General features: G+C 44.2%; 1 protein-coding gene across 1 annotated transcript in view; it reads left to right on the forward strand.

Moving 5' to 3' along the window:
* Positions 1–4,541, forward strand: part of SEPTIN7 (septin 7) — a 64,611-nt gene extending 60,070 nt beyond the window's left edge. Inside the window, exons 12-13 of the mRNA XM_056118321.1 lie at positions 57–196; positions 3,481–4,541. Of these exons, the coding sequence (XP_055974296.1) occupies positions 57–196; positions 3,481–3,520 (180 nt within the window). The 3' untranslated portion in view covers positions 3,521–4,541. The remainder of the gene's footprint in view (positions 1–56; positions 197–3,480) is intronic.
* Positions 4,542–15,010: the final 10,469 nt, after the last annotated feature.

Below are 15,010 nucleotides of genomic sequence, written 5' to 3' on the forward strand. Positions count from 1 at the left end.
CTGTCCCCTATTTCAAGTTTTTAAGACATTTTTTTTTTTAATTTTTTGTAATTTAGCTCCAGCGGCGCCATGAACAAATGAAAAAGAATTTGGAAGCACAGCACAAAGAATTAGAAGAAAAACGTCGCCAGTTTGAAGATGAGAAAGCAAACTGGGAAGCTCAACAACGTATTTTAGAACAGCAGAACTCTTCAAGGTAACTAATACCAGATTCCCCAAAAATGTGTGTGTCAGGACAATAAAGAACAGTTTTCCTGTTTACAGATTAAACATGCCTTCTCTATATACTATCTGGTATAATAACCCCCAGTATAAAAACTGTATTAAAATTGTTGCCCCACCCCCGTTTGACTTCTGTGATTTGAACCCGGGATCTTGGGCTTGCAGGCATGAACTTTACATGCCATATCCCTAACCCTAAAGTAGAAACTTTTAAAAATCCTCGCCATTTTCATGCCTCTTGAGCCAGTTATTTTCATGGGTGATTTATTTCTATAGATGCAATTTAAATATAAATTTTTCCAGTATTATAAATAATTTTATGGATTAAATTATAATTATCATAATTGTAATTCAGCAGCCTTAATACGATTTTTGCTCAGTGGACTCACCTTAATCCATTGACAGAAATTGGACATAATAGGGACATAATGGTTCCCTTTCGTTTTTGGCAAACATAGTAGACTGCTAGAAAGCTCTTTGCACATTTTAGGGGTATGTGTTTATTGTGTTGAATTAGGTGAGGCTAAAGCTCTTAGAGTTCTGTGTTAATCCTGCCAGTCATTCACTGTTAATTTTCATAAAACACACTAATTTTGAGAAAGGATTATGGTATTGGTTAGATTCAGAAATAATACTACAACAATACTAACTTACAAGAAAAATTTAAAACTGAATGAAAGTATTCTGTAAGCTTTCAAATTGCTACACGTTTTGAAAATTAGTTATTTGCTCAATAACGTTATTCCTCCATTTACTTTTTCCCCAAGAATATATTTTTGGAAAAGCAGGTACACTTGGCAGTGGACATGCTATTTCATCACAGTTGATCTTTCTTAACTGTACCATTTTGTTTGGGAAGAATTATTCTTGTATATTTTAAAATGGGTTTTTTAGTGCTTATTTTGAAATTTTGTGAAGTATTTAAGAAAATACTAGATGGACTAACAGTTCACTTTTTTATTGAAAAGTTAAAATGGTTTTTAGATTTTATTAATTTTCCCCTTTATTTAAACACCATAATTTGCAAAGTTGTTCATGATGCATTGCTTACACACATTCAGTATTCCAACACCAATCCCACCCCAGTGTGACCTTCCCTGCACCATGTTCCCAACCATCCCACAAACCTGCACCCATGGCAGGCACAAAATAGTTCATTTTATATTGCTTGTTACAACTGAATGGCTAATGTAATTATCAAAAACTTCAGTAAAAGAAAATTTTATAAAAATAGTTAATCTCACTGTACAGCGGGTAGGGCGTTCGCCTTACAAGCGGCCAACATGGCCGACCCGAGTTCGATTCCTCCGCCCCTCTCGGAGAGCCCGGCAAGCTACCAAGAGTATTCGATATGCCAGACACAGTAATAACAAAGTCTCCAATGGAGACGTTACTGGGCCCGCTCGAGCAAATCAACGATCAACGGGAGGGCCTTTACCTTTACCAATCTCACTGCGGGACTTTTAAGTCCTTATGTGCAGGTTTACAAAGCTGTTCCTTGCTAGTTGAGTCTTCCATGGTATTTTCATTATTCATTGAGCTTACTTGGCTTCTATGTTACTTTCCCATCTCATTTGGTATGCTCCTGCTGGGATATTGGTACTGTAGAGTTGAGAGATGTTGCGGGACCATTAATGCACCTGTATGCTCCAGAAACTCCAGAATACTTAACTGGGCAGTGAGTTTCCCTGGCAGCTGTTGTGGGACTTAAGTGTGGCTTCTGGGGCTTCCAACAGTGAGGGGTGGGGGGTAAGACTTTCTGCCCTAGAAGACCTCAGTGTTCTCAGCTTGAAGACCGGTGTACCTAGAATTTTTGGCAGTTTGGCATTTCTATGGAGCTTAGTCATGAGGAAGTGGAGTCAGGCCCATTGACATGGTGACAGTGTGGCTGACATTGTTTCATCAGGGTGGGGACTCACCCCACCCCTCTCCCAAGGACCCCTAGAGCTGGAGACCTGTGTATCTGTGAATTTTTGCATCTAGTTAGTAATCTCTTCCAAGATTTAATTATGATTCTGTAAAGCTGGGCTGATAAATGAGCTTACATAGTAGTGGGTGTCGGGTGTCCACTTCTAAATATATTTAAATAACCAGGTTGATTGGGGGGAGGGAGCAGTGGTTGGTTGGTTAGTTTGCTTGTTTGTATTTTGATTTAGGGCCACAGGCAGCAGTGCTCAGACTGATTACTGTCTCTGCTCAGGGCTTACTGCCAACAGTGTTCTGGGAAGCAGACAGGGTATAGGGATTAAACCTGGGCTGCCCTTTTGGAAAACAGTATGGACAATTCTCAAAAAATTAGAAATTGAGCTCCCATTTGACTCAGCAATACCACTCCTGGGAATATATCCCAGGGAGGCAAAAATGTATAGTCGAAGAGACATTGCACTTATTTGTTCATTGCAGCACTCTTTCCAATAGCCAGAAACTGGAAGAAACCTGAGTGCCCAAGAACAGATGACTGGTTAAAGAAACTTTGGTACATCTACACAATGGAGTACTATGTAGCTGTTAGAAAAGATGAAGTCATGAAATTTACATACAAGGGTTACTACATGGGAAGTATCATGCTAAGCGAAATGAGTCAGAAAGAGAGGGAAAGACATAGAAAGATTGCATTCATCTGGAGAACATAAAGAAACAAAATAGGAGACTAATACCCAAGAATAGTCAAGATAAGTACCAGGAGGCATACTCCATGTCTTGGAGGCCAGCCACACATGCTAGGAGAAAAGGCAGCTCAGGTAGAGAAGGGAACACCAAATTAAAGGTGTTGGGAGGATCCTCCCAGGATGGCAGAAGCATGTTGAAAGTAGACTATAGACTGAACATGATTGCCACTCAATGCCTCTTTTGCAAACCACAGCACCCAAAAGGAGAGAGAGAACAAAAGGGAATGCTCTGCCACAGAGGCAGGGTGGGATGGGGGGATGGGAGTGGGAGGGATATTATCCATGGTGGTGGAAAATGGGCACTGGTGGAGGGGTGGGTATTTGATCATTGTATAATCGAAACCCAAGCACAAGAAATTGTAAATCTACAACTGTACCTCATGGTGTTTCACTAATAAAAATTTAAAAAAAAAAAAAAACCTGGGCTGCTTCATGAAAGCCCCTTATCCGCTGTACCAGCTCTCTGGCCTTCATGGACCATTTTTACTGAAAATTCAATACAGTTGTAATTTGTTTAGCTGTTACAATCATATGTTGTCTGTAATGTTTATAATGCACTTACTTTTATTATTTCATTTTTATCATTTAGGACCTTGGAAAAGAACAAGAAGAAAGGGAAGATCTTTTAAGCCCTCTATTGACCACCAGTTATGTATTAGTTGCCAATATGCCAGCTTGGACATCAGTGTTTGTTGGATCCGTTTGACCAATTTGCACCAGTTTTATCCATAATGATGGATTTAACAGCATGACAAAAATTCTTAATTTTTTTTTTGTTCTTGATGAAAATTAAGATGCCTTGAATTGTCTAGGGTGTTGTGTACTTAGAAACTAACAGCTCTAAGTACCTTTCCTATATTTTTTTTTTAAGCAGATGTCTTCAATTTAATGCAAGAAAACATTTTACTGTTGTACAATAATGTTCTGGTGGTTTGATTGTTTACAGGATATTACAAAATTAAAGGACTCTGAAAGGTTTTTATTGAGGATAAATTGCCATATTATGATGCAAACTATGCTTCTCTATGATAATTATAATACAAAGTTCCATTCAATGCAGCGTATACAATAATGTAATTTAGTCTAACACAGTTGACCCTATTTTTTGACACTTCCATTGTTTAAAGATACACATGGAAAAAAAAACCCTATATGCTTACAATGCACCTAGAGCTTTTTTATAATAACTTTTTTTGTTGTTGTTGTTTGTTTGTTTTTGGATTCTTTAAATATATATTATTCTCATTTAGTACCCTCTTTAGCCAGAATCTCATTACTGCTTCATTTTTGTAATAACATTTAATTTAGGTATTTTCCGTATATTGGCCCTGCTAAAATAGAATATAGCATCTTTCATATGGTAGAAACCAACAAAGAAACTTTCCTTTAATTCCCTTTTTACACTTTATGTAAGTAGCAGGGGGAAAAATGCATTTATAGATCCTTTCTAGGCAAAATTGTGAAGCTAATGACCAACCTGTTTCTACCTATGTGCAGTCTCCTTATTTTACTAGAAATGGGAATCATGGCCTCTGGAAAAGAAAAAAAAAGTCACCATCCTGCATTTAGCTGTATTCATATATTGCATTTCTGTATTTTTTGTTTGTATTGTAAAAAAAAATTCACATAATAAACAATGTTGTGATGTAATCAAGTGTAATCTTATTTTGTAGTTTCTAAGATTAGAACATATTTGGGAAGAAGCTTCTTGGCAAGCTTTTCCATGAAATAATAGCACTGTTTTGTTTTTTTCTTGTATGTTTTATTTAGAATGACCTACCCAGCAGTGCTCAGGAGCTGCTCCTGGCTCTATTTAGTAATCTCTTACTTTCCTGGGATTACTCCCATGGACCTCAGGAAACCATGTGCTGTCCTATATTACCTCTCTGACCCTGAATGGTTTTTATTATTCGTTTATTTTTTTAATTGAGTCATTGTGAATAAACCCTTACAAAACTGTTCATGTTAGGTTTCAGTCATACGATTCCAACACCCATCCCTCCACCAGTGTCCATTTCCTAGCACCAGTGTCCCCAGGTTCTCTCCCATCACCTTCCTCATATGAGCAGTTTTTAACTGGTGCAAGAATTCTTTTCATCACAGTTTAGTCATTTAGACTTAGCATAATTCTTTATGGTATTTTAAATATAATGCAGCCCAGTTCATTTTTCTTAAGTTTCTCCATGCATATTTATTACTCTTTGGATTACTAATTGTTACTGTGGGGACTACTCAGGGGTGCTTATCTCTGTGTCTCTGAAATCATTTGCACAGGATCGGAGAGGTGATGGTCATGCACTGCATATGGCCCTCCAATCATCACAGGTATGGCATTATAGAATCTTGGTTTTTCATGTGAAAAGACAAGAGATTGAGTTCACATTCCAACCATAGCAGTTTGGCTTTAGGAAGTTTAAGAACAACTTACTGAGTTTAGTGATTGAAAAAGTTGATATGCCATTGCTTAACGATGGTACTTAGAGTTGCCGTTTAAAAATTACAAATATTTTGGTGCTTTTACGCCTTTTTCTCTTCCACCGAAATGGAAAATTTCCTAAGACTTGGTCCATGTCCTTCCGGAATTCTGGAATACCTGTACCTGACTGATAAGGAATTGAGCACCTTAGCTGGGTCTTCTCATTGTCGACCCCGAATTTTTCAAGCATTGTTGAGGACTCTTTTTGCTATATGGCTGACCAGTGGATTTCAGAGAAGTGCTAGTATTCACAATACATACAACACTCAGGAGGACATTAAGCCCCTCTTCCAAAATGCAAAATGGGCAATGCCTAGTCTCCATTAGCAGAGGCATTGTATCATTGAAGTCATTTATTGGTGATGCCTTTCTAGGATTGGCCAGGTAGACTAACCCTAGACTACTAACCTTGGGCACCACGTTATAAGAGTTTTACTGCCACCTAGTGGCATGAGATTAAGGTTCTTTTTTACAAATTTTTTTAATGAACACACCATGACTTATAAAATTACTCATAGTTGGGTTTTTGACATAGTGTCCCATTACTGATCCTGCCACCAGTACTGCTCAGCTTCTCTCCACTGTACCGCAGCCTCCCTGTCCTTCCCCAGCGTAGTGCAGCCTTGTCCACCATCGTGATAGGCACCTTTTAGTTTGGTTATTAAGGTTTGAGTTTCAGTGTTACTCTGGATACTTAGCTCTGTCATCTCTTAACACCACCCTTACACATGAATCCCATTCATTGATTCCTTCCCTATTGCTTCTCATCTGTCTCTTCTCCCTGTCACTCTGTTGCTTCTCTCTGTCCTCTGGGGCCAGAGGTGATCTAGGCAACTCATCACCCGTTAAACCATTGTGTTTCCTCATCCATTTATTAGTACCACATGTAAGTGATATCCTGTGTTTGTCCTTCTGGCTTCACTTAACATGCTATCTTCCAGTTCACACATGTTCGGCAAATTGCGTGTTTTCATCATTTCTTACAGATGCATAGTATTCCATTGTGTATATATCACATCTTCATGATGCTCTGATCTGTTTATATCCAGCATATATAACATACCCACTAAGATAAGCAATAAAAGTCCAAAAACCCCATCAGAAAATGGGGAGAGGAAATCAATATGGACTTCTGAGGGAAATTAGCAGCTGACCAACAGGCACGTGAAAAATGCTCACCATCATTTGGAGTCCAAATCAAGATGACAGTGAGATTCCATTTCACAACAATGAGAATGGCACATGACAAAAATAATGGGAACTATCTGTTGACAGGGATGTGGTGTAGAAGGAACCCTCATTCACTGCCGGGGGGAATGTTGTCTGGTTCAGCCCCTATCAAAAACAGTATGGAGGGCTCTCACTAAACTTAGAATTGAGCTATCTTATAACATAGCAGTTCCACTTTGGGCTATCTATCCCCAAGACAGGAAAACATTCAAAAGGATGTATATACACTATTACTTGAATTCAATTTGAATTCAGTAGCTAAGATTTGGTATCAAGATACATGTCCAGGTTATTTGTTGAGTTCCAAACTGGGGAAGCTGATAATCGGGCATATGGCTTACTACTTATAAAGCTAGGAAATGGCAGACTGCTGCTTCTTAGCCTCATGAGCCTGGGATACCTGCTCTGGCACCTCAGATGAGTCCCTGAGCCCCACCGGTAGTGAGCCCTGCTCACAGCCTGGTGTGATCCCCAAACAAAATACACACACACGTACACACACGTTCTATATATCAATGGTAATATTATGGAACAGTTTTAGAATGAAAAAGAAGTCGCACTTTTCCTGTGCCCAGTAAATTGATCTAAGGGACTATGCAGATAGCTAGTATTCAGTTACTTTTGAATTCTCAGTGAATTCCTTATGAAGGCAACTGTGATAGGCAACTCATCACCCTTTAAACCATTGTGTTTCCTCATCCATTTCACTTAATGTGAAAGAAATACTGTCTGCAGTAGTTGAGGTTCTTTCTAACAAAAGCGCATTTTCTTTTATCCTTATAGCACACCAGTATTCTTTCACAGACGTTGGAGTAGATTTGGGAACATTTCATAACATGCACCGGGCAGGTGATAATGGCAGGTAGTGACAAGGAGTGGCAGAACTATAGTTTGAACTGATATTGATGACACCAGAGAGCCAGTGTACTCCGACTCTCTGCCATCCAACCCCTGCTGTGTGCTACTAACACTTTCTAAGTGATGTTAGTTCAGATCTCACCAGACATCCCAGAGAAGTAACACAAGACTCTAGTCTTCCAGGTTAAAATCCTAGCCCTTTGTGTATTTGAAGTATTATTTATTTTATTTATTTATGTTTGAAAACTCAATAGGCCAGTGTATCTCCTGACCAGAGAGTAACACTGATTGTCCGTGTAAAAATGTCCCGACTTGGGAGGTTTCTTTTGAATGCTGTTGGGTGTAGTGGTCTGGGAACCATGGCAGGCCAAGAGCTGTCTCCCTCCCGTTAGGGTACCAGCTGCTCCCTGAGGGTGTGTCGTGCTTTGGTGGCACTCCAGACTGGCTTCTCTGTCAGCAGTGGTAGGGTCGCCAAAGGGTGAAATGTATTTCAGCAGTAGGATATGCCAGGAAAGAAAGTCGGTGCAGATTTTTTTATGGTGTGAGTAACAGGAATTATAGTGTGTGACTCTTTGTTAGCCCTGCTGAGATGACTTAGGAGTATTGCATCTCTGTGGAAAACCATACTCCTTTGCAAGTGAACTTGAGTCTCATGATTTGGGATTAATTTAAAGAATGTTCAAAGTATAGTGTCAGCCTTTTCAGCAGCAAATAGTGGCCGATAATTTCCTGTATTCTTTAGAAGCCTTTCAGAAGCTTCACAGGCAGAGTGAAGTGTATTATTGGCCAGACCGTTTGCCCTACAGGGTGCTGGGCCTGGTCCAACGGCCTTGTATTGACAGGAGGGCCAAGAGAAAGGGACCATTTTGTGCCAAACTCTGATGGTAGCCCAGGACGCCATTTGACCACACAGAATCACTGTCTTAGAGGCCACTGGCAAAAGCGAGTGCCCCACAATGGCTTTCTAAAGTCCCTTGGGAATGGGGGAAAAGGTAGACATCCCCGCGAACAGTGATCTGCTCCTGAGGGGGTCTGTTGGGATGGTGGCCTGAAATGCATGCTTTGATGCAGAGCCCAGGTTGCTCCTCTGGGGGTCACCCCCCTCAATAACTGATATGATGGAGACATAAGTAAAAATGGTCCCCATTTCCCAGCTTCTAGACATGCTTCAGAGAGCAGCATCTCCTCTGGAGATGGACAGGAAGTGTCACCCTAGAATTCTGTGCCTGAGGAACTGGCTCCCCCAAGCACTGAGACCTGGACAGTGGCTTATGACTTTCCTCACCGAGTTTGTCATCCTTGAATATCACAGATTCACAGTTAAATCTCTGCCCAGAACGTTCCTGTGTCCCCAGTAATCAGGACATTAGTCACTGTGGCAAGTGAGAGATGAACTGATGGGCGTCACTGTGAGCTAACGCCTCTGCCACTGAGAAGATGGGGGATATCTATTTTGTCTGGTTGAGAGTCGGGAGTAAACCTCATGTTTAGACGAATCTATGGCTTAGCAGTGTTTAAAAGGGAAAACAGTCTGGCCAGGTGCTAGCTCAGTGGTCTAACACGGGCTTTGCGTGTGGGAGATGGCTCGATCCTAGCACCACATGGTCTGCCGAGCACTGCTGGGAGCATCCCCGAGCCAAGTCCTGCTGGATGTGGCCTACCCCCTCCCGCAGTGTGTGACAGTTAAGATTTCAGGAACGGGTTCTGGGGCTCCGACAGCGGGATGAAGTCCTTTGGCCTTCAGAATGGAGTAGAATTGGCAGGAACTGAGGTTGGCATTTCTTTTCTTCAGCTCTGCTAGTGCCCAACTAAACCCCACCCCCAGCCTTGCGCTTGGAAGTTGGAATAGAGGCCACTGAAGCCAATTCTCTGTGAGCCCTCCGTTAGGGGGCAACAGCCAGTGACAGCTCATGTCCTAGAGTGGACACAAACTGTCTTCACCTTGTCCTGAGAGCAGCTGCAATCAAGCTGCGGAGAAATTCACTTAGCAAGGAAGGCTTGAAGTTGGTCAAATGCTTGCTGGGTATGTCCGTGTCATTACTACAGATTTTTTTGTTTGTTTTGTGGGTTCCACCCACAGTGCTCAGGCTACTCCCAGCATTGCTGGGGACCGTGGGCCAGTGGAACCTGGGCCTTTGCCATGCAGAGCCTGCACTCAGCTCTCGAAGCTCTCACCAGGAACCCCGCCTGCATTGCAGATGGTCAGAAATGTAGTTTTCTTTAAGAACAAGATAAATAAATTTGAAGGCGGGAGAAATCATTCAGAGTTGAAGTACATGCTTTGCTTACAGGAGGCCACGTTCATTCCTTGGTCCTGCCTGGGCTGCTGAGCACTGGATGTAATCCCCAGACCAAAAAGACTGACACTTAGGGACTAGGGTGCTGATTCCAAGAGGGTTCCCAAGTTGAAGTCAGGAGACCAGGGCCATGCCAGAGCTTAGCGTCGGGACCTCCCATAGCTGCAGGGGCTTGGAGCAGTCATTTTCTCCAAGAGCAAATGAACCGAGCAACTGCCAAGTACGTCACACGTACTTGAAGTCACAAGAGTGGCATTTATGCAATTGCTGATGGGCCTCAGCTCTGCCCAAGAGGTCTGTTCTACAGTAGTCAATCCCCACCCCACCCTCCTTTTTTGAGAATAGAAAATTTTCTTTTTTTAAAAAAATATATTATTCAAGACCATGGTTTACAAAGTCATTCGTAGTTGAGTTTTATTTTAATTTTAATTTGTTTGGTTTTTGGCCACATCCAGCAGTGTCCAGGGGTTTTCCCTAGCTCTGCATTCAGGGAGCTCTTCTGGCAGGTTCAGGGGGACCCTATGGGGTGTGAGGATCAAACCTGGGCCAGCCACATGCAAGGCAAGAGCCCTCCCCGCTGTACCAACACTCCGGCCTCCAGAGTTGAGTTTTAGACTATCCCAGCACCAATCCCTCCCCCAGTGTCCCCAGGCCCTCTGCTCACTCGACCCTCTAGCCTGCATGTTGACAGGCGCCCGTGTGACGTTAGTTGTAGTGTGGGCATCCTGAGGTCAGTGTGTGACTGGCTGTGCCACTCCCCACACCAATCCCTCCATCCCTGCCTAGTTGCTTCCCTTGTCTCCTCTGCCCCGCCCTCATTTCTCCTCTGTCCTCCTTTTTATACTCTGGAGCCAAGCGTCATCTAGTTGTTTTTAAAAATTCTGTATTCATGAAGCTTCTGTGGTTTCCGGTATTTTTAATCATGGTTGCTCATGCACACCATTCCAGTGCCACACACATCCCCAGTGTACCCTGACACCTCTTTCAACCTCGCTCCATTTTTGTTGTCTTGGGGGGCCACGCCAGAGGTGCTCAGGATCATAGATGGTGCTGGGGATTGAATCCAGGTCGGCCGTGTGCAAGTCGTCACTCACCTGCTGTACTATCAGGTCCTGATTTTTGCACATTAGACTTAGGTGGATTTCCCATGCACATTTTCTTCCCCAGATGTGTAGGAGAAGGTGTGCAGCTGTTGTGGTGTGCACATGTGGCTGGCATGCTTGACGCTTGGTTTCATGGCCTTGGGGGTCACCCACTTTGTGATGGCACCAGGGATCAGACCTGACAGGACTGGCTTCACGTGGATGAAGCGTGCAGGACAGTATTGGGCATCGAACTGGGCAGCACTGCCCACCCAGAGCCGCGCCTACAGGCTTGTCTGGAGACAGGCAGGCAGGCCCGTGGCACTGAAGGTTGTGAGCTCCAGGAGCATTTATCTCCTGCCTGTGCCTTGGGGACCCAGGCTGGCATCTTCAGCAGCATCTCGGCCAAGGGAAGATCATGTGCCAGCTCTTGCTCCCTTAGCGTGAACCTCCGAGAAAACTCCCAGCAGGCCCAGTGTGGGGGTGCGAGAAGCACCGAGAGCTGGACAGCACTGTCCCCACCTGCCACCTCTCCAGTGACCGTGTCGTTGGCGAAGGAGGTGCTAGTTCTGCAGCCCTCGTGACTCATGAGCCAGCGCAGCTCGCCCACCTGGCCCAGGCTGATGGGGCTTTCCTGAGCCCTGCAGAGCTCCGCCTGTTCTGCGCCTGGGATGACCCCACTTTGACTTTCATGAGACCGTACCCTTCTCCCTGCCTGCTGCTGCCTGGCGTGAACTTAAAATGACTCCGGCATCCCCCAAGCCCACACCTGGCATCATCCCCAACACCCCAGGCTGACTCCCTGTTGTTAGTAGACGGTCGGATAGCATCTCTGCTTGTTCGTAGGCATTTTCTAGGTATGGGGGATTGCACCCCATTAGTGGTAGGGCTCAGTCATCCTACTGCAGTGTGACCAGACATCACCTGGGGCGCTGGTACTGGCAGATGGCAGAGCTGGCAGGGACACGCTTGGCACATGTGGGACACCAGGGGTTTGAACCCGTGTCCTTACGCTTGTGGAGTGGGTACTCTGAGCCACGGCTGTGCTCAGGAGTTTGGCATAGTACCAAATTTGCAAGAGGTCACTCAGACACATTTGAGTCGTTCAGAGCCCCATATGCCTTATGTTAATTACTTCATGCATTTGAGTAAGGGGGTGCTGACTCTCTCCTTCAGGCCCGTATTCTCCTTGGAATACATATCTTGCGTGCTTGTCTTCATGCTTTTTTGCCTGCCTGCTCGCTCTTTCAAGCTCCTGTTCTCTCGGACACGTAACCGTTTCCTTCTCCCTCTCTCACATGTTTCTAAGTTTCATTTCAATAAAAAGCGTCTTGCTTCACTTGAAAGAATGAAAAATGTCATAATGACCATAGAAAAAATCAAATTGAATGTGCTTTGATAAAGCATAGATATTTATAATTTCTTTTTCACATTGTCTTCAAGTATTTATTTAATAAGTATATAAACGTTGCATTTTGCTGTAAGTCCACAGCCCCAGCTCAGTTTTTGTTGGACTTTGTCTCAAGTTGAAAGGAACACTTGGTCTCCTGAGGTGAGTGGGATCTGGGAACACAGCTCATGGTGGCCACCAGGGGGCAGCACTGGCCCAGTGTCTGATTTATCCTTAGCTCCTGCAGATGTTCCTCCACTTACAGTAGTATTTGAGGCATTTAAAAAAGGCCTAATACTCTTTGCAGAAATCCAAAATCGTGGCCGCGTGACATTATATGATTCTCATAACCAGCTATAGAAAACAAAATATTTCACAATGCCTTTTCAGCAATTCTGATTGTTGGGGGGTAAATTCTGAACAATAATGGTGCATCTTTTGTCGAAATAATGTAATCAATGTAGAGAAGAGTTAAGCAGAAATCATCTGCCTCACAGGCATTTGGAGGGGTGGGGGGGTGTGCTGGGGTTCTTGGTGGTGAATTGTGAGTACTGGTGAAGGGAGAAGTGTTTGATCATTGTATGACCGAGACTTAAACCTGAAAGCTTAGTAACTTTTCCCACAGTGATTCAATAAATAAATATAAAAATTTAAAAAATAAATAAAAAGGCCTAATATTGAGGACTGTGATCTTAATATAGGTCCTTCCAGGGGCAGGTGCAGAGTTTGTGTTTTGTTGGGGGGGGGGGGGTGATGAGACCACGATCTCTCTTTCATGGGGGGTGAGGGGATGCAGTTCTTGATCTCTTTGCCCTTGGAGCAATCTCTCGCCCACCTACAGTTTACAAGATGCTTGCACTAAATGGGGAAATTGATGTGAAGTGCTTCCCCTAAGTTCATTTTCATTGACGTATTAGCTATAATGCTAATATGGGTTCTGTATGGATGGGAGCAGGCGGGAGGTGCTTCCTGCTGCTTCACCAAACCCCGCCAAGAAGCCCTGTAGAGAAGCGCAGGACAACAAACTAGTCGGACCTCTGAAGAGGCAAACCCATAGTTGACACGGTCAGGCTTGGTCTGTGCAAGGGCTTGCAGCATCTGGGAAGCCTTTTGTTTGTTTTGCTTTGCTTTTCGTGTGTTTTGGGGCCACACCTACTGACGCTCGTGGCTTCCTCCAACTCTGCACTCTGGAATCACTCCTGGCGGCGCTCAGGGAACCAACGCCAGGGATATGGAACATGGGTCGGCTGCATGCAAGGCAAGCTCCCTACCTACTGGACTATTTCTCCAGCCCCAGCATCTGGGAGTTTTAAGCCTGTGTGGCAGCTTGTAGGGGACATCTGTGGTACCCCATGCTAGAATTCAATTCCAGGCCCCTGGGCTAGCCAGCCCTCCCACTAAGAACAGCATCCCCAGGAAAGTGAGGGGAAGGAGAAAAGGTTCGGGTTTCCTGGGACTGGAGCTCTTGTTCCCTTTTCTGATAGAGCATGAACTTGTTCATGCCCAGGGCGGCAGCAGGCCCAGACCAGGAGGAGACAGGCTCAATCCCAAGAGCGGGCAGAGCCAAGCTCTGAAGCATGTGCTGCCAGGGCAGGTGGAAGGTGCTAGAATAATAAGTGACACCAGGCTTGCTCATTGAGCTGTCCTTGGCCCTGTAGGAAGGGAGCCTTTAACAGTGAGACCGGGCCTCGGAGTCGATCTCTGGGACTGTCTTCACTGCCATCCCAGTCACAGACAGAGGCGGGCACCAGTACACCTCGGCGCGGCCGGAGCTAATCTCTCTGCTTATAAACTTTCAAGTGCCGATTGTTTGAGTTTTAAAATTCTGAGCTGGCAATGTTTTATGTATGAAAATAAACAGACGCAAGATGTGGCACCGAATCACTAGTGCCTTTTCCCCCGTAAGCTCTGAGCAGCAGGGTGCCGTGCAGGTACAGCTAGGGCACGGCTTCGAGGCAGGAAATGGCTCCAAGTCCAGAATATGATGAAGATGGTATTTCTTTTTCTTTTCATTTTATAGTATTAAATTTTCTTTCTATTGAATCACAGTGAGATACACAGTTACAAAGTTGTTCATGATTGAGTTTCAGTCATATAATATTCCAATATCTGTCCCTTCACCAGTGCACATTTCCCACCACCAATGTCCCCAGTTTCCCTCCTGACCCCCCAACACACACAGCCTGTCTCTGTGGCGGTCTGTCTGTCTGTCTGTCTCTCTCTCTCTCTCTCTCCCTCTCTCTCTCCATTTCTTGTTTTCCTTCTAGGCACTGTGGTTTGTAACACTGTTACTGAAAGGGTATCTTGGGTATCACTTTGCCTCCTTTTAGCACTCAGTTTTTGCCCAGAGTAGCCGTTTCCAGCTATCATTGTCACAGAGGTCTCTCTGTCCTGATGCCCTCCCCTCCGCCTTGGTAGTGAGCTTCCTACCATGGAAAGTCCTCCTGGCCCTTGTTTCTACTGCCTTTGGGTATGGTCACATACTATTTTCTTTTTCTCAGGAAGAGCTACTTTTTCTAGAAATCTGCCGCCCCTCTCGGAGAGCCCAGCAAGCTACCGAGAGTATCTCACCCGCACGGCAAGGCCTGGCAAGCTACCCGTGAAGTATTCGATATGCCAAACACAACAACAACAAGTCTCACAATGGAGATGTTACTGGGCCCGCTCGAGCAAATCGATGCACAACAGGAGGACAGTGCTACAGTGCTACCCCGCAAGTGAGTGCTGTTATTCTTTTTGTCCCTGTCCCTCTGGCTCATTTCACTCAGCTGGATATTCTCCGTGTC

Source organism: Sorex fumeus, unplaced genomic scaffold (assembly GCF_029834395.1).
Source record: "Sorex fumeus unplaced genomic scaffold, SorFum_2.1 ptg000037l, whole genome shotgun sequence".
NCBI lineage: Eukaryota > Metazoa > Chordata > Mammalia > Eulipotyphla > Soricidae > Sorex > Sorex fumeus.